Raw genomic sequence first — 22585 nt, forward strand, 5'->3', positions numbered from 1 at the left:
GAATTGTCGATTTTTATCTACTTGAAAATTTTGACTTTAGGGCTTCCAAAAAGTATGGAGGTCCTCAAAAAATTAAAACTACAACTACCAAACATATCTGTGAAACGGAAGCAGACTCACAGATAAAGAGGACAGATTTGTGATTGCCAAGGGGGACGTGGGATGGGAAGGGAAGGATTGGGAGTTTGGGATTAGTAGATGCAAACTATTGTATACAGGATGGATAAACAACGAGGTCCTACTATAGAGCACAGAGAACTATATTCAATACTGTGTGATAAACCGTAATGGAAAAGAATAGAAAAAGGAGATCTATATATGTAAATAATTGAACCATTTTGCTCTATAGCAAAAATTAACACAACATCGGAAATCAGCTATACTTGAGAAGTTGTTTTAAGTAAATAAAATCATTTTCATAAAGTTTACTTTTTCTTTTTTGTGGCTTTTATTTTTCCTGGATAAGTTAACTGTCTGTACTTTTCCAGTTAATACCGTTCAAACCAGTTTGAACCGGTATCATTTAATCTTTCTAGAAACATATTGACAAAGCTCTTATTTTGTGTCTCATTCTGGGAATATAAAAATGGAGAAGAAACCATGTTTTTGGTCTACAAGCAGTTTATAATGTAGAAGAGACAGATTTATAAGCCAATAACAAAAAGAAATTGGGTGTCATACGTCTACCAGAGAATTATAAGGGTAGAGGACAGAAAGGCCAGAGTCATCAGTTCCTGATGAAATAGAGTCAGAATTTAAGAATCTGAGTCATTAACCTCAGAGACCTTTTCCAGAACTAGCATTTTCTGAATGGATTGTATCTTCAAGGACTCCTCAGATGCGCCTTCCCTTAATTAACAATGGCATATGTCAAAAGTTCTTTTTTTTGTTTTGGTTGTATCGTGTCTTAGTTGAAGCACACAGGATTTTTTAGTTGAAGCATGAGAGATCTTGTTCCCTAACCAGGGATCAAACCTGGGCCCCCTGTACTGATCCAGCCCTCTTAGCCACAGGATCATCAGGGAAGTCCCTGTCATAAGCTCTTTAATAAAGTCTTATTAGTTGGGGAAACTCTTTGTGTTTTCAGTGATGACAGATTCATTTTTCATTGCCCATCTTGACGATCTCTGGTTTATAGAAAGATAGCCAAAGGGAAAATTTGAATTCCCAGTTTCCTTCAAGGTCAATGGGAAATCACTCACTTTTTCCCCTTCAGTCACTTGGCTTTTCTGACGTACAACAGTACACAGCACTAGCAAGTGAGCCGGCATCTACTTGTGATCTCCAGCTTCTGAATTCGTTCCCTCAACTTTTAGCTAAATATGGATGAAATTTAAAATTCACTGACTTCTTATATCAACCAGTGTTTTTAACCTGCAGATTGTGACTCATTAACAGGTCATGAAATCAGTTCAGTGGGTCTTAATCAGCTTTTATAGAAAGAAGTAGGACAGGAGTAAGCAAAATAGAAAACAGCAGGATGCATTTCATCATCAAGTAAGATAAAAATTGGTGAAACTTTTTATTCCCACTTGTGTGTGTGTGTGGCCACAACATAAAATGTATTTCTTACTGTGTCACAGGGAGAAAATTAAGCCACTAGACTCTAATCGAGACTCTAATCCTCATAAAGGCACTTACAACCATCTAGCAAATATCTGTTGAATCGACCTGTTTGTACATGTGTTTGTGGATTTACTCAACAAACACTAAGTCTGTATGTGTATACAACATTGACCATCGCAACCCCTCATTTAAATTTTGTGAAAATGAAGGATGAGAGCAGGCTTTCAAAGATTAATCAGCTTCAGTAAATGCTCTTTTTTTAAGAATAAATCATTCTGTTTACCAGGACTACTTGATAACCTTCAATCTGGCTGCTTTAAAATAGACCCTAAGGTCTCTAAACCATATATCCAGAACAGATCCTACAAAGCAGGAGCCCCTGAGAAAGAAAGAAAATAAAGTCGCTCAGTTGTGTCCAACTCTTTGTGACCCCAAGGACTGTAGCCTACCAGGTTCCTCCGTCCATGGAACTTTCCAGGCAAGAGTACTGGAGTGGGTTGCCATTTCCTTCTCCAGGGGATATTCCTGACTCTGGGATCGAACCTGGGTCTCCCTCGTTGCAGGCAGACACTTTACCATCTGAGCCACCAGGGAAGCCCCTGGGTCATAAGCAAACAGAGCTTTCAGATCCTCATCTGTCCTGTGCTGGCCCAAACTGCTGCCTAACAGCCAGTCCGAGCTGCTCAGCACATGTTCCCGTAGCGTAGATGCTGTCTCATGTACCTGTCCCTGGCGTTCTCTTTCACGCCGTGATGCTGAGTGCTGATTTTTTCTGGCTATGATGACTGCCCACCCCCACCGGCACTGCCACCATAGGCATCGCTCTTCCCGGGAGCCACAACCTCCCTGTTCCTTGGTGGGCGGAGCCACCACTATCCAGAACTCCCAGTGCTCATGGCGGTCACAGCTGTACCCAGCTTGCAGATCTGGGCCAAGCCTGCAGGGGCCTGCACCATCCCATCTGCCCTTTTGTGCTTCCATCTCCCTGCTATGTGGGCCAGATCATCCTACAAATTCTTCAGTTCTCTGCCTGCTGGTCCAGGGGAGTGGGATAGGGTGCTGGGAGGAGACTGGGGGGAGGGGACTTGTGGCAGGGGTATCTGGTGATGAATGCAGTCTGTAAGACTCAGCCTCTGACCTGCTTGCAGCCCAGTGGAGGGCATCGGACTGTGATGGTCCACAGATAATCTGAGCAACTTGGGGAGGTGGCGGGGGAGGATCACAGAGGCCCCCTTGCCATCTCTACAGCAAAACAGAGTGCCTTCAGCAGGACCTGTGCCCTTCAGCAAGACCAGAGCTCTGAGGTTTCACAGCTGCTGCCACAGCCCATGTTCCAGCACTTCCTGGAGCAGTGGCTTATCACGTCCCCTGTTCCCACCCCTGAAGGTCAGGCATGTTTCTCCCATCTAAGCGCCAAAATTTCTTTTGTGGGGAGCATAGACGTGGCTCCACTGAGATAGAACACCAGAGCCTACTACCCAAAAAGAATCTGCAAAAGGGTCCATTTTTGTGCCCTCTGTTTTCCCTGGTGGCTCGGTGGTAAAGAATCTGCCTGCAATGCAAGAGACTCGGGTTCAATCCCTAGGTAGGGAAGATCTCCCGGAGAAGAGGATGGCTACCTACTCCAGTATTCGTGCCAGGAGAATTCCATGCACAGAGGAGCCTGGCAGGCTACCGCCTACGGGTCACAAAGAGCTGGACACGGCTGAGCAATTAACAGTTTCACTTTTCCCAAATTCAAACATCACAGCAGCCTTGTCTGTGCCTTAGAGCAACGCAGAGTCCCAGCTTTCCAACGTAGACAGCTAATGAATGGAGCAACATAAAAATAAATGCTGAAACTCCCTTAAGGGGCTCCTCCTCACAAACTGAAGAGAAATTCTTGATCACTCCTGTGTGATCTGGAAGATTAATTGCATTCCAGAATCTTCTAGTTTAAAAAAGCAAGCCACCAGCAAGAGTTTTTAATCTGCCATTTGTCTGGGTTTTGGCACTGCAGCAAAATGGCTAAATCTAGATCTGGGGTCAAATCCCAGCTTCGCCATTTAACATCACTTAACCCTCTAAGCCTCAGTTTCTCTCTCTATAAGATAGGGATAATTCCACAACCTACCATATTAGGTTGTTATGAGGATAGATGAAAAGAACCTATCTTAAGTACCAAGTATAGTATCTGGCACAAAGATAAACAGAGCAGGACCCCATGGTCCTTGGCCCCCATGTCCTCTGCCTGCCCTTCACAGTCTGTGAAAAACTTTAGCCAGTAAATAAGTTTAATCAAGGAAGTGAGCACATGCAGAAACAAAGGAAAAGAGTCAAAGGAGACCAAATAATAATAGTTTAGTCATTAAGCATAGTCAAGGACCTTGAGTTCCTTCTCAAGGGCTATAGATAATATCCTGAGCCATATCCTGTGAGCTGTCTCCTACCGAAACCAGCACCGGGAGAAGTGAGCTATGCGACGGCCGATTGCAGATGACATCAGCTGCCACAGTTCTGAGAACTGGCCTCAAGAAATGGAAGCAAACCGACCCTGAACTCAAGATTAACTGTATGTAAAACAATTGAGATGACGCTGGGTAGACAGCTGATGACCAATTTCAAGATGACTGTCAGAGCTGACTGAGCTATTTCTGCTTGTAGACCTCTCCGTCTGTCTACAAACGCTCTAGCCCACTGATCGTCAGTTGTGGGGAGTCAGCCTTTGGACAGGATGGCCCTCCCTGTTTGCCAGCATCCAAAATAAAGCAAACTTTCCTTTCCACTAAACTTGTCCCACTATTGGCTTTTGAACAGCTGCGCAGCCAGACCACACTTTCAATTACAATAGGAAACAGTAAATGTTCATTGTTGTTGTTACAATTATTAGCAATTATGAGAACTGGTGAAAGAGTAGGATAAGGTAATTCAGACTAAGACAAATGATAGAGAGTTTATAGACATGTGTCCTTATTTCAAAGCAGAAATTAAATTTACTGTATTTCAGTGTATCCTACTTGTTTGCTTGTACACATGCCAAAACCAAAGAGACACAGCACATCATACAGTGGAAAGAACATGGGCTTCAGAGTCAGACTGTGCTCACATCCCTGTCGTTTACTTCGTGAGACATTTGAGCAAATCATCTAACCTCTCTGAGCCTCAGTGTGCGTGCATGCATAGTCGCTCAGTCACGTCCAACTCTTCGCGACGCCATGGACAATATAGCCTTCCAGGCTCCTCTTTCCATCAGATTTTTTCAGGCAAGAACACTGGAGCAGGTTGTCATTTCCTCCTCCAGGGAACTTCCTGACCCAGGGATTGAACCCATGTCTCCTGCCTCTCCTGCATTGCAGGCGGATTGTTTTGCTGCTGAGTCTTCAGGGAAGCCCCGAGTGTCACTGCATTCATCTACAAAATGGAGTCATAATAAACTTGTAGGATTGTACTGAGGATTTTTAAAAAACCCTCTCTTCTCCGTCTCTCACAGGCTGACACTCTCTCCCCTGCGCACAAACAATTCTTACCCTACAGGAGTCCTTATCACATTGTACCATATTATCTCCCCCACCATAGTGTAAACATCTTGATTGGAGTGAGCCTGTTTTGTTTGCCTTTAATCTCTGGTATTTAGTGAGGTTCTTGGACATAGCTGGTGCCCAGCAAAAGTTTGCTGGCTGATTGAATGAATCACTGAAAATGGCAGAAAAATACAGTTGATAGGAAAATGAAATTTGTTTACTCCCCATATTCTGGAACAAGCTTAGTAGCTCTTCCATAAGTGAATTGTGTTGTATGCTGAGATTTTCTCACTGTAGTAGATGTAATCTGATTCGTGCTTCATCTAAATCTTCACGGCATCCCACTATATTCCCATGTCCTCTGGGTTCTGTGTTATCTGACCTTGCTTCTAAACTTTCTGCTGAATGGAAATCTTTTCTTAAATTATCATTATACAAATAACACACAGTCACAAAAAAATCATAAGTCTGGAAAAGTTAAACTAAAAATAAAACTAAAACACTCCAAATTCTACCAACAAATTACTATTAATATTTTAGGTATAAGCTTCTAAGATTTTTTTACACAACCTTATTGAACTACAACTCATTGCATTCTTGTATTAGCATTAGTTTGTATTACTAATTGTATTATTGTATTAGTTTGCTAGGACAAGATATCAGTTAGGGTTCTCCAGTGAAACAGCAAAGGGTGTGTGTGCACGCATGTGTGTGTGAGAGAGAGACAGAGAGAGATTTGTTGATTAATTTTAAGGAATTGTCTCACACGATTGTGGAGGTGCAAGTCCAAAACTGACAAGGCAGGCCGGCAGGCTGGAGACCTGGGGAAGAACTCCAGCCCAAACGCGGCCTTCTGGCAGAACTCCTTGCTCAGGAAGGTCAGTCTTTTGTTCTATTAATGCTTTGATTGACTGGATGAGACTCACCCTCAATAGGGAGGGTAAACAGCTTCACTCAAAGTCCACCATTCAAATATTCATCTCATTCAAAAACACTTTGACAGAAAAGTCCAAATAATGTTTGACCAAATATATGGGTACTGGCCGTCCTGCCAAGCTGACACTTAAAAGTAACCTTTGCAGGAAGCCATGACAAAATATCACAACCTGGGTGGCTTAAAGAATAGGAATTACTTTCTCACAAATCTGGAGGGTATAAGTCTAAGATTAAGGTGTTAGCAGGGTTTTTTTCTGAGGCCACTCTCCTTGGCTTGCAGATGACCGTCTTCTCCCTGGATCTTCATATGGTCTTTCCTCTGTGTGTCTGTGTCTTCTTAAATAGACACCAGTCATATTGGACTAGGCTTCATCCTAGTGACCTCTTTTTAAATGAGCTGCTTCTTTAAAGACCCTCTCTCCAAATATAGTCACATTATGAAGGGCTGAGGGTTAAGATCTCAACAAATGGATTTTGAGGGGGACATAATTCAGCCTGTAATGGTACCATTTTGAAACTGAGCAGGACCCTGTGGGGCTCTCCTGGTACAAAAAGACTTTCTGGGTCTCCTGTTTCTCATCGGCAAAGAAAAGGCTTCAGCCTCCTAGACCTTCCCTGAGTACCAAAAGGCAGATTCAAACAGTTGTTAAGCAGGGAACTGAGGGGACAGGGAAACAAAGGAAGAGTAGTCAAGAAACAATAGTGCAGCAATAAAGCAGAGTCCTTCTGAACTGTGGTTGGAGAAGACTCTTGAGAGTCCCCTGGACTGTAAGGAGATCCAGCCAGTCCATCCTAAGGGAAATCAACCCTGAATATTCACTGGAAGGACTGATGATGAAGTTGAAGCTCCAATACTTTGGCCACCTGATGCGAACAGCTGACTCATTGGAAAAGACCCTGCTGCTGGGAAAGACTGCAGGCAGGAGGAGAAGGGGATGACAGAGGGTGAGATGGTTGGATGGCATCACTGACTCAGTGGACATGAGTTTGAGCAAGCTCCATGAGATGGTGAAGGACAGGGAAGCCTGGCGTGCTGCAGTCCATGGGGTTAAAAGAGTCAGACATGAAGAGGGAGGTGGGAGGGGGTTTGGGATTGGGAGCACGTGTGCACCCATGGCAGATTCATGTTGATGTATGGCAAAGCCAGTATGGTGTTGTGGAGTAATTAGCCTCCAAATGAAATAGATAAATTTAAATTTTTAAAAAATGAAAGAAATAAAAAAAAAAAAGAAAAGAAGAGTCAGATATGACTGAGCAACTGAACAACAGCAAAGCAGAGTCCTAGTTCCTCCTCAAGCAACATACAATACATCTCCAAGTTCTTCCACAGCAACTGAGGCCCCACCCTTAGCTGGTGGAGGATGGTAACCACATGCTGAGACCTCAGACGGATGGGAACAGAGGGCTGATGGTTGAGATTCCTAAAATCCCACTCTGTTACTTCAGGACCAACCAATCAGAAAAATTCATATGCCCTGCAGCCCTCCCTTAATATTTCACCTATAAAACTCTTCCTGGAAAACCATCAGGGTGTTTGAACTTTTTGAGCATGAGCTACCCATTCTCCATGGTTAGCCCTGCGATAAACATTTCTCTTCTCCAGACTCCAACAGTTTTGGCTTGCCTGGCCTCATGGTACATCTGACACATGAATTTGCATTCAGCAACAATTCAGTTCACTCACTGAAACTGTATAATTCAATGTTTGTTTTTTTTTTTTAACATATTCACAGAGTTGTACAACTGAACTCTGGTCCACTCACTTGCTGAACAGCAAAGTCAATGAGCTGATACTGGATTGTAGTGAAGGAGAGTACAGCATTTATTTGTAGGGCACGAAAAACCCAGACACCCTGAGATAAATTTCAGGGAGGGTTTTTTAAAATTAATTAATTTATTTATTTGGCTGCACCAGGTCTTAGTTGCAGCTTGTGGAATCTAGTTTCCTGACGAGGGATTGAACCTAGGCCCCCTGCACTGGGAGCTCAGTCTTAATCACTGGACTGCCAGGGAGAAGGGGAGGACAGAGGGTGAGATGGTTAGGGGTTTTTAAAGGCAGCATTTGGAGTGAAGTTTGCAGCTCATGGACTTCCTTCGGATGGGTTGGTAGTGAAGTAATGGGGTGATATTTGGGGAATGATAACCATTATCCCCCATTCTTCAAGAAAAAGAAGATAACCTTTTTCTTCTAGTTGGTCTGGGGTCTACATGCTTCTGGTCGGTAAATAGTCACCATCCTCCACTTGGGTCGGGGGGCGGTCTTAGTTTCTGCAGAACAGCTCAAGGATATGTATCATATTGTTATATATACCCCTCAAAGTGGAACTAGGACTCTATTTCATTGCCGAATGATTGTCATTTCTTTTTTTTTGTTCAACTGCTTTTCTTTGGTTCTGTGTTCCTTCACTTTCCTAATTAGTAACAGACGTGCCTGCTCTTTGGAACTCAGGGAAGTACTGGGAAACTAAAACCTTTTTCCTACAAACGAGAAACAGAGGGACTTTTCTATCTGGGAAGGCTCCACAGGGTCCTGTTTGGTTTCACAACCATCACCGTAATCAAATATAGAACAGTTTTATCACCCCTGAAAGAATTCCCATACCCATTAATAATTACTCCCCATTCACCACCCCCAGTAGAGGAAGGATCTAAAGCTCTATTCACAATTAAGGAAATGGAGGCCTGGAGATTAGTCCAGGGCTAGAATCTAGCTGAGAAAAACCACAGGGCTTCCTCCCAGGGAGGAATTTGAGATACTGATAGACAGCCACCTGTTCCGTAATTCTCATTTTTCTAAGTGCCAATATTCCCAAGAATATTAGTTCCTAAGAACTAATATTCCCAAGAATTTTTCCATCTGTCAGTAAATCCCACGGCTATCCCAGCTGTATGATTGTGGAGCTAGATATCTGCTTCTTGTACTCACGTTCATCAGGGTGTTACAGTCTTTTCCTTAAGCATCTGGTTTATCCCCTCTTAGAAGCAGGTACAAAGTGCCCTTCTCAGGGCCCATCGCACAAGCTACCCACATACCTAGGGTTTAGTTCATAACATGGATGTTAGCAAAAAAAAAAAAAAAACCATGATATTAATTGTTCAGAAGTGTTGCCACAATCCCCACTTGGAAAAGGCAGCCAATTAGTTCTCTTTACATTCTTTAGAAAGGAAAATGGGAAATGCCACAATAAATTATGTCATGGGTTACAGTTTTTTGGTTGAAAAACAAAATACAAGAAAGGGGAATTTCCCCTATAATTATGTGCATCCCTAAAATGCTAGTTTCTTTAGACTTTTTGTCAGTTTTCCTTACTAACGTGACTTTAAGCACTGCACTTAGCAGCCCCCTCAAACTTCTAGCCCCATAGGCTTCAACCATTATCTTCAAAGACTTGCAGTCTAAAGATTCCCACCTAGTACACTACTGTTTTATAAAACAAATAAAAACAAAAAAGTAAAATTATTCTGGGGTGATGGGGTCTCTATAAAAGAAAGCATGGAAGGAGACAAGTTTATATACTCTGTCCACAGTACTCTGTCCACAGTGGGGTGGGGTAGGTACTAGATTGCAAAATAGCATAATAAACCCAGAATCAGCTCTGGTTTGATGGCCAAACTAGGCTAGGGCCAGATTCCTATCAGTGAGCTAGGCTTATAGACATTTGCTTGGACTTTGCTTTGCAGTGTAAAGATATTTCAGTCCTAAAATCTGATCTCTGGCCCAATAACACTTTTTTTTTATGACCATGTGGTAAGCAAGACTTTAGTTCCCCTACCAGGGATTGAACCCCTCCACATTGGAAGCTTGGGGTCCCAACCACTGGACTACCAGGGAAGTCCCATCAATTTTGAATCAAAAGTCAGAGCATGGTCAAAGTTGCAGATATACTCCTGTTTCCATTCAGGCCCCTTCTAGCATGACAAGCCAGTCCACACCCAAATCTCCAGCTCTTCAGGTCCAAGAATAGAACTGGAAACGTGCACCACCCTTGATGTAGAAAAAGACCGGGATTCTACAAAGGTGTACAAACTCTGCCCAGTCATATACCTCTCTCTCAGCCAAAACAAAGACAGAGCTTGTCAATTTTTGAAATGTAATCAAAAAGGATAATCCAGAATTTACATGCAGATTACGTGTTTGCTTCTCTATAATGTAATTATCTAATAGTAATAAAATAAGCTACCATTAGCAGCATTAATTGACTTTCATATGAACTCATTGAAATATAGGACCCGGAATGTACAGACAGATCCAAGTCAACAAGGAGAAGTACTAGGTCCCAGAGTTTCTTCCCCTCAACTTAGGGAAAAGGTTTCTTTCCCAACACCCCTAGCTTTGTTGTAATTCCATTACCCATTTCTTAGTCACTTAAAATTCCAAAAGAAGTACCTTTGACCCGCTTTTCTTTCTTTTGTGGTCCAAATCCCTTTAGTCATCAATTTCCAAGCATTATTTCCTTGAAAAGTCTGACATCCTCCCTTTTTTGGTCCTCAGCCAGGGCAGGTCCTCAGTAACTACAGGCTGCTCATGTCTTGCCCTAAGCTCCTTCCCATCTCATCTGCTTGATACATCCATACCAGAACCCCTGTAATGCCATCTTCATTGAGTCATTCCTCAGCACAAACACATACAGTGGTGGCCCCCTGGCACCTCCAACTTCAGCCTGTAATCCCCTACCAGGTTTTTGAAGTCCTTCAACAAACAAGATTCCTCCGCTAGACTTGCTACTCCTAGATGGCAAGGCTGGTCTTAATGACCCCCCATTGTAACACAGAGTAGGCAGGGAGTAAATTCCAGCCAAATGAACCACCAACAAACCTTGAGTGGGTCATATCACCCATTTGACTATAATTACTGGGACAGAGAGTTAATGAGTACTGTGGATGTTTTGCATTTATACAGGTGAGAAAGCACAGGAAGGGCATTTTGACAGGTCAGTACTTTGCCTGGTCTTGTAAGCGCTGGCAATCTTTCTCTTGAGTGCAGAACAATAAAACACAATTATTTCATGAGTACTTTTAAATGGTATATAGGCTCAGAAGAATTGATGTCAAATATTTCTTAAAGTTGACTGCAATGTAGTGATTTATAGGAATAATATATGTTTGGTCTTCATCCACAGCTCCCCAAACCCTTGGAATTTCCTGAGCAATAAGAGCAATGGGATATTTGGTCTCTTGTCTTCTGCTCCTGAAAATACTTCAGGGAAGTTGACATTTAGGTCCCACTCAAGCATGGGACTGGTTGCCAGGACAACTGACCATGTGTTTAGAGGGTTGGAACTTTCAGTACCACCCCCATCTCCACTCCACGTTTCTCATTTCTGTGGAACATGGAGGGGTCAGAGGTTGAATCAGTTGCCTTTAGTCAATGATTTAGTCAATCATGATAATGTAATGAAGTCTCCATAAAAGCCCAAAAAGGACAGCTTCTTGATTGCTTTTGGGGGAGCTTTCATGTTGAGGAACCAGAAAACTTCTGTGTCCCCTGAGCCAGACCCTAAACACATCCATCACAGAAGCTCCTTTGTTCAGGACTTCTCCTTATGTATTTTTTCATCTGGCTGTTGATTCATGCCCTTTAATATCCTTTTATAATAAACTGGCACTCTAGCAAGTGAAATGTTTCTCTGAGTTTTATGAACCATTCTGGCAAATTAATGGAACCCCAGGAGGGGGTTGCAGGAAACTGATGTATGGCCGATTGGTTAGAAGCGCAGGTAACAACCTGGATTTGCTCCTGCCCCTGAAGCAGGGGGCAAGCTTGTGGGAATGAGCCCTTAACCTGGTTGAATCTTATTTTATCTCCAGGTAAGACAGTGTCAGAACTGAGTTGAATTGCAGGACACCCCGCTGCCACCCACGACTTGCTTGTTGGTGTGGGGAAGCCTCCAAGGAGTCTACGTGGAACTGGGTCCAGAAACCCTCTTCATTTACTGTACAGGACTTGAGGCTGTGGTGAAAACCCTGTCTGACCACAGAACATTGTTTTATTTGATCACGTACCCTTTCACACAAATCAGATATACTATAAATAGCATCACTTGAAAATATAAAAATAAAAGAACACATCACTGGGGAGGTCACTTAACATTTCTAGGTGTCAGATTCCTTATCTGTAAAATGAGTCTGTACAAACCAGATGATCTCTGTGTTCCCTTCAATTTTGATGTTATTTTATTTCATATGCTAGACAACCATCTTCAGCTCCATAAGTCAGTAAGTTAATTAGTTTGAGCATTTAGTTTTAAGAGCACACAGGCCAGTAAACTCCTGTATCTCCACTGTATTTCTGTGGAATATTCAGAGGGTTGGAAACTTTATTTTGATAAGGAAGGAGGTTTTTTTTTATTATTATTTTGGGCACCACCATGCTGCCAATCATTACCATCATATCATTTTAAGAAGACATTTTAAAGCCAAAAATTTAGTCTCTGGATAAAAGATAAACTTTATGTTTAAAACATTTACATTATTTTTAAAAACTCATTGCAACCTCTATATTTGCTCATTTCACCACAGACTAAGGAAAACTTACTCACAGACGGATATCTGTTATCATCCTGACATCATTTGTTTTCCTCTGTGTGACCTAGCATGTATTAAATCCAGCTTCCCCATCTGCACATAAGGGTACAAATAAATCCACCATTTCATCATCCATAAATATAAAATATAAAATTTTGGCATTGGAAGATGTATTAAATAGAAGAACCAAAAGACATATTCCACCCCAATGTTTATAGCTGCACTATTTACAATAGCCAAGGTATGAAAGCAACCCAAACGCCTATCAACAGATGAATGAATAAAGATGTGGCATTACGCTGGTGTAAAGGTAATTATGGTTTCGAACCTTAATTTAAAATCATTATAACTAGGCTCAAACACACTTTATTAATCAAAATAGGAACCATTACAATCAACACATTTTTGCCAACAAGAAAGAAGTTTGTTTATTCCTGTAGCAAAAAATCCATGCTTCAGGATTCAATGAACTCTTGGAAAGTATTTTCTGTGTGGAAAATGTGGAAGCATTTTCCCTGAAAAAAGTTGTCGAGATGCTTGAAGAAGCGGTGGTCAGTTGGCAAGAGGTCAGGTAAACATGGCAGATGAGGCAAGCCTTGTAGCCCAAATTGTTCAATTTTTGAAACACTGATTTGCGACGTGCAGTTGAGAATTGTCATGGAGAAGAATTGGGCCCTTTCTGTTGACCAATGCTGGCTGCAGACCTGCAGTTTTTGGTGAAGCTCATCCATTTGCTGAGTATACTTCTCAGACGTAATGGTCTCGCTGGGATTCAGAAAGCTGTAGTGGATCAGGCCAACAGCAGACCATCAAACAGTGCCCATGACTGTTTTTGGCATAAGCTTGGCTTTGGGAAGTGCTTTGGTGCTTCTTCTTGGTCCAACCACTGAGCTGGTGGCCACCAGTAGTCATATAAAATCTGCTTTTTGTTGCACGTAACAATCCAGTCCAGAAATGGTCTGTTGCTGTTGCATAGAATAAGAGAGGATGAGACCTCAAAACGACAATTTTTTTGATCTGTTGCCAGCTCATGCAGCACCTACTTATGGAGCTTTTTCACCTTTCCAATTCGCTTCAAATGCTAAACGACCTTAGGACGGTCGATGTTGAGTTCTTCAGCAACTTCTCGTGTAGTTGTGAGAGGACCACCTTCACTGAGTGTTTCCAGTTGGTCATTGTCAACTTCCAATGGCTGGCCACCGCACTCCTCATCTTCAAGGCTTTCATCTCCTTTGCCAAACTTCTTGAACCACCACTGCACTGTATACTTCTTAGCAGTTCCTGGGTCAAATGCATAGTTGATGCTGTGATTTGTCTCCCCTGCTTTATGACCCATTTTGAACTTGAATTAAAAAATTGCTCAAATTTTCTTTTTGTCTAACATCATTTCCATAGTCTAATATATATATATATATATATAAGAAATAGCAAGTAATAATTCATTAGCAAAAAAAAAGCAAAAAAATGTGCATTGAAATCATGTATAACATAAGCACATTTATTTAAGAATGTATTCCAATATCAAATGGCAAATTTCAACAGTGCAAAACTGAAATTAATTTTGCACCAACCTAACATGTATACAATGGAATATCACTCAGCCATAAAAAATGAAACAACGACTTTGCAGCAACATGGATAAATCTGAGACTATTAAGCTTAGTGAAATAAACTACTGCATGATATCACTTACATGTGGAATCTAAAAAAATAATACAAACAATTATATATGCAAAATAGGCTCACAGATGTAGGAAAAAATTAGTGGTAACCAAAGGGAAGAGAGGGACAGGCAAATTAGGAGTATGGGATTAAGTGATATAAACTACTGTATATAAATAGATAAGCAACAAGAATACAGAACAAAGAATTACAGCCACTATCTTGTGATACGCTTTTTTTTTTTAGCTATAATGAGTAGATTACTGCCTCACAAAGTCTATAATCGAGGTCCTGTTACAGTAGCCTCTGAAAACTCATTTCTTTCTAACCTGCAGCTGATATAGAAAAAAAGGAGGATGTATTCTGTCCATCAGCATAATCGGAGACAGTGGAGACCATGTTCCAGCCGCAGTGGCTGCCGGCAGACTGGACACCTGCATGTGAGGAAGGGATGGGGTTCCAGGAGGAGCTGAGAGGTGCATTACGTGTTCAGATGTGAAAGGCATCAAACCACCCCTCCAGCTATAAAAGCACCTTTGAAAAACATGACATTATCTTTTAGAGTAAAAAATGAATTATTCAGTCACTCAGTCATGTCCGTCTCTTCATGACCCCATGGACTGTAGACGGCCAGGCTCCTCTGTCCATGGGATTTCCCAGGCAAGAATACTGGGGTGGGTTGCCATTACCTTCTCCATTGTGATAGGTTTAAAGAGAGTAAACCTTTTTTACAGAGTTAACTCTGTAAAAATACTGAATCTTTGTGCTCACACCTAAAACTAATATGATGTTATAAGTCAACAATGTTTCAATTAAGAAAAAAACAAGTAAAGTTAATTGGGCCCACCCATCCATCAGAGGGTGTTCGCACTCTTTCTGGTGCACCACCAACAGTTATCTAAACAGACAGTTGGCAACTGGGCTGTTCTTGGATTCCCAAAGTGAGAATGGAACCATAGCTATGGACAACACTGAAAAACGCTCATTTACCATCAGCTTCCCTTTTACAAATCCCACATCTGCTTTCTGCACTCTGAAAAGAGACTGAGAAACATAAACACGGTTAAGTGTATGCATTCAGTATAACACAGATAAAGGCCCCATCTGTACATGTTTCAGTTCAGTTCAGTCCAGTCACCAGTCGTGTCCAGCTCTTTGCGACCCCATGAACTTCAGCACGCCAGGCCTCCCTGTCCATCACCAACTCCTGGAGCTTGCTCAAACTCATGTCCTTCAAGTCGGTGATGCCTTCCAGCCATCTCATCCTCTGCCATCCCCTTCTCCTCCTGCCCTCAATCTTCCCCAGCATCAGGGTCTTTTCAAATGAGACAGCTCTTCGCATCAGGTGGCCAAAGTATTGGAGTTTCAGCTTCAGCATCAGTCCTTCCAATGAATATTCAGGACTGATTTCCTTTAGGATGGACTTGTTGGATCTCCTTGTAGTCCAAGGGACTCAAGAGTCTTCTCCAACACCACAGTTCAAAAGCATCAATTCTTTGGCGCTCAGCTTTCTTTATAGTGCACCTCTCACAACCATACATGACTATTGGAAAAACCATGGCTTTGATTAGACAGACCTTTGTCGGCAAAGTAATGTCTCTGCTTTTTAATATGCTGTCTAGGTTGGTCACAGCTTTGCTTCCAAGGAGCAAGCGTCTTTTAATTTCATGGCTGCAGTCAGCATCTGCAGTGATTCTGGAGCCCAAAATAAAGTCTCTCACTGTTTGCATTGTTTGCCCATCTATTTGCCATGAAGTGACGGGACTGGATGCCATGATCTTTTTTTGAATATTAAGTTTTAAGCCAGCTTTTTCACTCTCCTCTTTCACTTTCATCAAGAGGCTCTTTAGTTCCTCTTCACTTTCTGCCATTAGGATGGTGTCATCTGTGTATCTGAGGTTATTGATATTTCTCCCAGCAATCTTGATTCCAGCTTGCACTTCATCCCGCCTGGCATTTTGCATGATGTACTCTGCATATACGTTAAATAAGCAGGGTGACAATATACAGCCTTGACCTACTCCTTTCTCGATTTGGAACCAGTCTGTTGTTCCATGACCAGTTCTAACTGTTGCTTTTTGACTGGCACACAGAATTCTCAGGAGGCAGGTAAGTGGTCTGGGATCCCATCTCCTGAAGAATTTTCCACAGTTTGTTGTGATCCACACAGTCCATGTTTCACTTGTCTCTAATTTTCAAGGCTTAATTCAAATGTCCTCCCCCTCCAGGAAGTCTTCCCCACCCCTTCCAGCCAGAAGCAATCTGCCCTTTTTTGAACTTCCTCAGTCGTGTCTCATACTATTTTATCTCACTTTTCAGTTTCTTCCAACTTTGTATTTAGTATTATAGTTCTGTGCTATGCAAGTTGCTCAGTTGTGTCCGATTCTGTGCAACCCCATGGACTGTAGCCCACCAGGCTCCTCTGTCCATGGGATTTTTTCAGGCAAGAGTACTGGAGTGGGTTGCCATGCCCTCCTCCAGGGGACCTTCCCCATCCAGGGATCGAAACTGCATCTCTTAAGCCTCCTGCATTAGCAGGCAGGTTCTTTACCACTAGCACTACCTGAATATTATAGCAAAAGATGTAGAAAAAATATTACTTGCTCTAGTCAGTTGTAAAGTCCTTGGTGTTGAGAATAAAGTCTTTGGACTTCGTGTGTGCTGCTGCTGCTGCTAAGTCACTTCAGTCGTGTCCGACTCTGTGCGACCCCATAGATGGCAGCCCACCAGGCTCCCCCGTCCCTGGGATTTTCCAGGCAAGAACACTGGAGTGGGGTGCCATTTCCTTCTCCAATGCAGGAAAGTGAAGTCGCTCAGTCGTGTCCGACTCTTAGTAGTTAGGCACAGTTAGCAGAAGATCCTACAGGATGGATTCTCAGTAAACTCAGGGAAGAATGAAGCAAGGGAAGAAGGAAAAAACAAAAACAACGAACAAACAAACCTTTAAGTCTTTAAGTTAAAGGCGAGGACTTTCTACCTGGAGAAGTCCTCTAAGGGAGTATTCAAGAGAAAGCGAAGAAGCAGAAAAGGAAAGAGAGCTGGGTTAAAAAGCCAACAGATAAGTGAAAGGAATTATGTCTAAACAAACAAGGGGCAGAGAAAGTGGGGGAGAGGGATGCAGCTGGGAACATTTTCTTTATGGAAGATACTTTGTTTCATGACCTTCTCTTCTCTCTCCTCCTGCCTTTGGAATCCACTTGCTCAATGGGTTGACCTGCTACCAGAAAGAAGTTAGAGTTAGGCATGTATACGGGATAACTGCAGACAGGCTTGCACTCTGAGAAGCCAAGTTAATTCCTTCCCTAGAATGTAAGGACTACTCCTCTGAGAGCAATCAACTGACTGACTCAGGAATTTTTCTCCACTGCCTATGAGCAGATTCATTCCTACAAGGAACTCACTGGAACATCTTGTTCAGCCAAATCATTTCTTCTTCAACAAAGTCCAAACCAGTTCTCACAATGCCAGGCCGTCCCTTGCTCACCCGGGACATTGTCTGGATAAATCATCTTAGTCTGAGTCAGCGGGGGGTGGGGCAGAACCTTCTGTCTTAGATAGAGGCTAATCACCCACATACCTCTGTGTGATCATCCTTGCCAACTCAGACCTATATTCATTTGACACTAGCTTCGTTTCAACCATTAGCCCATCAGTTCAGGTTTGGTCTTAGAGTCAGCACCTCAGACTCAAATGTCCAGAACAGAACACTTTGCCTTTTCACACATCCTTTGCTTTTCTTCCTGATTCCTCAAGCCTTGATTTAACATCACTCTCCTAGGTCAGGAAGCCTTCAGATCTATCTACTAACCATCCCTAAAGGCTCTTTCTCTCTTGGGCCTAATCAGATGCCAGGATCTCCACCCATCTCTGCTGTAAACTCCAGGGATGAAGCCAGAGTTCCCCTCCTTATGCAAAAGTTGCCACTGAAGCCAAAATTAAGTTTAAAAAAAAAAGGAAAAAGAAAAAAAAAATCACACCTACCATATAGCACTGGGAGCTATACTCAGTATCATATAATCTACAGTGGAAAAGAATCTGAGAAGGAGTATATATATATATCTACATATTTACCTGTCTATATATCTGAATCACTTCACTGTATACCTGAAACTAACACATTATAAATCAACTCAGTTCAGTCGTTCAGTCATGCCCAACTCTTTGCAAACCCATGAATTGCAGCACGCCAGGCTTCCCTCTCCATCACTAACTCCCCGAGCTTGCTCAGACTCATGTCCATTGAGTCAGTGATGTCATCCAACCGTCTCATCCTCTGCCGTCCCCTTCTCCTCCCGCCTTCAATCTTTCCCAGCATCAGGGTCTTTTCTAAGGAGTCAGTTCTTCATATCAGGTGGCCAAAGTATCGGAGCTTCAGCTTCAGCATCAATTCTACCTCAATAAAAATTAAAAAAAAAAAAAAAGATAATGACTATTCACACCATACAAAACAAAACAAATCTTAATCAGTTTTCCTAGGAAGAGTTTTATAGCCACTCCCTGCGCAGGAACACTAGCTATCTATAAATAAACTGCATAGTTTACAGCGTTCAAAAGTCACAGCCTTAGGGAGCTCCCAGGCTCTGTTTCTAGAGGCAAAGATCACCACCCAGCCCCTTCCTCTGGCTGGATCCTCACCCCAGGAGTGGACAGGACTCACAGAATAGTTGAGCTGTCCTCTATCAAGAAGTGGTTTGCATTTCTAAGACTCTCCTGTTCCATGTCTCTGATCAAAGAGTGATCACTTTCCATTTTCTTAGGTCTATTTTCCTAGCTAACTAGTTTTAAAATTTAGAATAATTCCTCCATCTCCCACAAAACTGCAAGCTCTATCCTCTATTCCTTCCTTTCCATTCCATCCCCATTGTCCTGGTTTAGGTTCTCTTAACATTAATAGGTTCACTAGTCTAGCTCATCCCTCTGCCCTCCTAACTGATCACTTGATTTCTGATATCATCCCAGCATGATATTTCTGAAGCACATTTTCATTACATGACTACTTTCACTCCATCCAGGTATGACCTCTCCTGAAATTTTCAGCAACTCCATTGCTTGCAGAACAAGGACAAGATTACTGAGCAAGGCTTCCACATTTGAGCCCCAACCCGGAGAAGGCAATGGCAACCCACTCCAGTACTCTTGCCTGGAAAATCCCATGGACGGAGGAGCCTGGTGGGCTGCAGTCCATGGGGTCTCGAAGAGTCGGACACGACTGAGCGACTTCACTTTCACTTCTCACTTTCACTTCTCACTTTCATGCATTGGAGAAGGAAATGGCAACCCACTCCAGTGTTCTTGCCTGGAGAATCCCAGGGACGGGGGAGCCTGGTGGGCTGCCGTCTATGGGGTCACACAGAGTCAGACATGACTGAAGCGACTTAGCAGCAGAGCTGCCACTCTTACCTTCTCATAGTCTACATTCTGGCTATTGGAACAAGATCTGAGATTTCAAATCTATCTCTCTGTCTGGAATACATTTTTACTTATCAAAGTCCTAGCAATCATTTACACAAAACCCTGCACATGGGTGTTCTATAGAAACTTTATTCATAACCAGGGAATCTCGGTTTGGGCTCCGACTAGGGGGTCCTTTCTCTCCTACCAATGGGGTCATGAAATATTACTGGCTTTTAATCTGTTTTCCAGATATAAGGAAACCTCTTCCTTCAAACTCATTATGACTCACAGCAACTTGGTAAATTATAACTTTGTAGGTAAAATCGTGAGATCATTGAAATTTCACAAGATAGTCCTGTAAACATAGATTTCCATGTTAAAGAAGAGGAAAGCAACGTTTTACAGTCTATGGTAGAAAGCCTGACAGCAGAGAGAGAGGAAATGAGATCACCAGAGCTGTCTTCAGTAGACATGGGTTTTAAAGACAATGAGATTCGTACCCTCCATGTGGAATTTATCAGTACTGGGGGTGTAGAAAATGGAAAGTTTTCACAGCCTTGTACCTCTTCAGAATTTTCCACAGTTTATTGTGATCCACACAGTCAAAGGCTTTGGCATAGTCAATAACGCAGAAATAGATGTTTTTCTGGAACTCTCTTGTGTTTTCCATGATCCAGTGGATGTTGGCGATTTGATCTCTGGTTCCTCTGCCTTTTCTAAAACCAGCTTGAACATCTGGAAGTTCACGGTTCACGTATTGCTGAAGCCTGGCTTGGAGAATTTTGAGCATTACTTCACTAGCGTGTGAGATGAGTGCAATTGTGCGGTAGTCTGAGCATTCTTTGGCATTGCCTTTCTTTGGGATTGGAATGAAAACTGACCTTTTCCAGTCCTGTGGCCACTGCTGAGTTTTCCAAATTTTTTGGCATATTGAGTGCGGCACTTTAACAGCATCATCTTTCACGATTTGAAATAGCTCAATTGGAATTCCATCACCTCCACTAGCTTTGTTCACAGTGATGCTTTCTAAGGCCCACTTGACTTCACATTCCAGGCAGTTAGAACTGGACATGGAACAACAGACTGGTTCCAAATAGGAAAAGGTGTACGTCAAGGCTGTATATTGTCACCCTGCTTATTTAACTTATATGCAGAGTACATCATGAGAAACGCTGGACTGGAAGAAACACAAGCTGGAATCAAGATTGCCGGGAGAAATATCGATAACCTCAGATATGCAGATGACACCACCCTTATGGCAGAAAGTGAAGAGGAGCTAAAAAGCCTCTTGATGAAAGTGAAAGAGGAGAGTGAAAAAGTTGGCTTAAAGCTCAACATTCAGAAAACGAAGATCATGACATCCGGTCCCATCACTTCATGGGAAATAGACGGGGAAACAGTGGAAACAGTGTCAGACTTTATTTTTTTGGGCTCCAAAATAACCGCAGATGGTGACTGCAGCCATGAAATTAAAAGACGCTTACTCCTTGGAAGAAAAGTTATGACCAACCTAGATAGCATATTCAAAACCAGGGACATTACTTTGCCGACCAAGGTCCGTCTAGTCAAGGCTATGGTTTTTCTTGTGGTCATGTATGGATGTGAGATTTGGACTGTGAAGAAGGCTGAGTGCCAAAGAATTGATGCATTTGAACTGTGGTGTTGGAGAAGACTCTTGAAAGTCCCTTGGACTGCAAGGAGATCCAACCAGTCCATTCTGAAGGAGATCAACCCTGGGATTTCTTTGGAGGGAATGATGCTGAAGCTGAAACTCCAGTACTTTGGCCACCTCATGCGAAGAGTTGACTCATTGGAAAAGAGTCTGATGCTGGGAGGGATTGGGGGCAGTAGGAGAAAGGGACGACCGAGGACGAGATGGCTGGATGGCATCACAGACTCGATGGACGTGAGTCTGAGTGAACTCCGGGGGATGGTGATGAACAGGGAGGCCTGGCGTGCTGCGACTCATGGGGTCACAAAGAGTCGGACACGACTGAGCGACTGAACTGAACTGTACCTCTTCAAAAGCAAGCATGTATTTCCCAGAAACACAGCTTCACTGATCAATTCTACAGTTGAGAGCAGAGTGGCAGAAGTTCCTGGGAATCAAGATCAAGGCTTATTTTGTGAGAACACTGAAGGAAATCATGCTCCAGTGAATGAGATTCAGGATCTAGAGGACGCTTTTTCCCTGAGGCACCAGTGCCCCCGGTGCCCTCGAGGGTTTCTTCACGTTGAGAACTATCTGTGCCACCTTAAGATGCATGAACTGTTCTTATGCTTACAGTGCGGGAAAACATTAACACAAAAGAAAAGTCTCAACAGGCACATTCGAGGGCACACGGGCATACGGCCCTTTCAGTGTTCTGTGTGCCTGAAGACATTTACTGCGAAAAGCACACTGCAGGACCACTTGAATATACACAGTGGGGATTGGCCATACAAATGCCACTGTTGTGACATGGATTTCAAGCACAAATCTGCCCTCAAAAAGCATTTAACCTCTCTCCATGGCAGAAGCAGTGGTGAAAAACTAGCCAGGCATGATCTGGAAAGGCAAAACCTACTGTAAGTAGAACCACACCTTGTTATGTAAGCTGTATATCATTCTGTTGGGCAAGTCTTTCTACAGAAATGCAGCATTTGTCATATTGCATTTCCACCCCCATCTTTAGATCTTATGTTTGGTCCACCTACATGTGGTATGATTTCACTTTCACTTTTCACTTTCATGCATTGGAGAAGGAAATGGCAACCCACTCCAGTGCTCTTGCCTGGAGAATCCCAGGGACAGGGGAGCCTGGTGGGCTGCCGTCTATGGGGTCACACAGAGTTGGACACGACTGAAGCAACACAGCAGCAGCAGCAGGTAAAATTGAGACATTTATCTTTTCTGTGTACCGGATCCCTCCAGAAATTGGAAACTTAGGTTCCCAGCAGCTTTTAGGTGAATAAGAAAGATCACCGCCTGACAGCTGCAGGAATCTCAAGAGATTTGGGGG

At 42.8% G+C, this 22585-nt stretch overlaps 1 protein-coding gene across 1 annotated transcript; it reads left to right on the forward strand.

Moving 5' to 3' along the window:
* LOC102184298 (zinc finger and BTB domain-containing protein 6-like) lies at nucleotides 13061-22155 on the forward strand. Its single transcript, XM_018039358.1, has 3 exons — nucleotides 13061-13078; nucleotides 19914-20184; nucleotides 21638-22155. The coding sequence occupies exons 1-3, from the start codon at nucleotides 13061-13063 to the stop codon at nucleotides 22153-22155; spliced, it is 807 nt and encodes a 268-aa protein (XP_017894847.1).

The sequence above is a fragment of the Capra hircus genome, chromosome 24 (assembly GCF_001704415.2).
Source record: "Capra hircus breed San Clemente chromosome 24, ASM170441v1, whole genome shotgun sequence".
Lineage (NCBI taxonomy): Eukaryota > Metazoa > Chordata > Mammalia > Artiodactyla > Bovidae > Capra > Capra hircus.

What these genes read in the sequence shown, in the direction of transcription:
- LOC102184298 (XM_018039358.1), top strand. An exon ending in AGTTTATTGTGATCCACACA is followed by an intron (nt 20,185 to 21,637) that starts GTCAAAGGCTTT and finishes CCAGAAACACAG; the next exon opens with CTTCACTGATCAATTCTACA.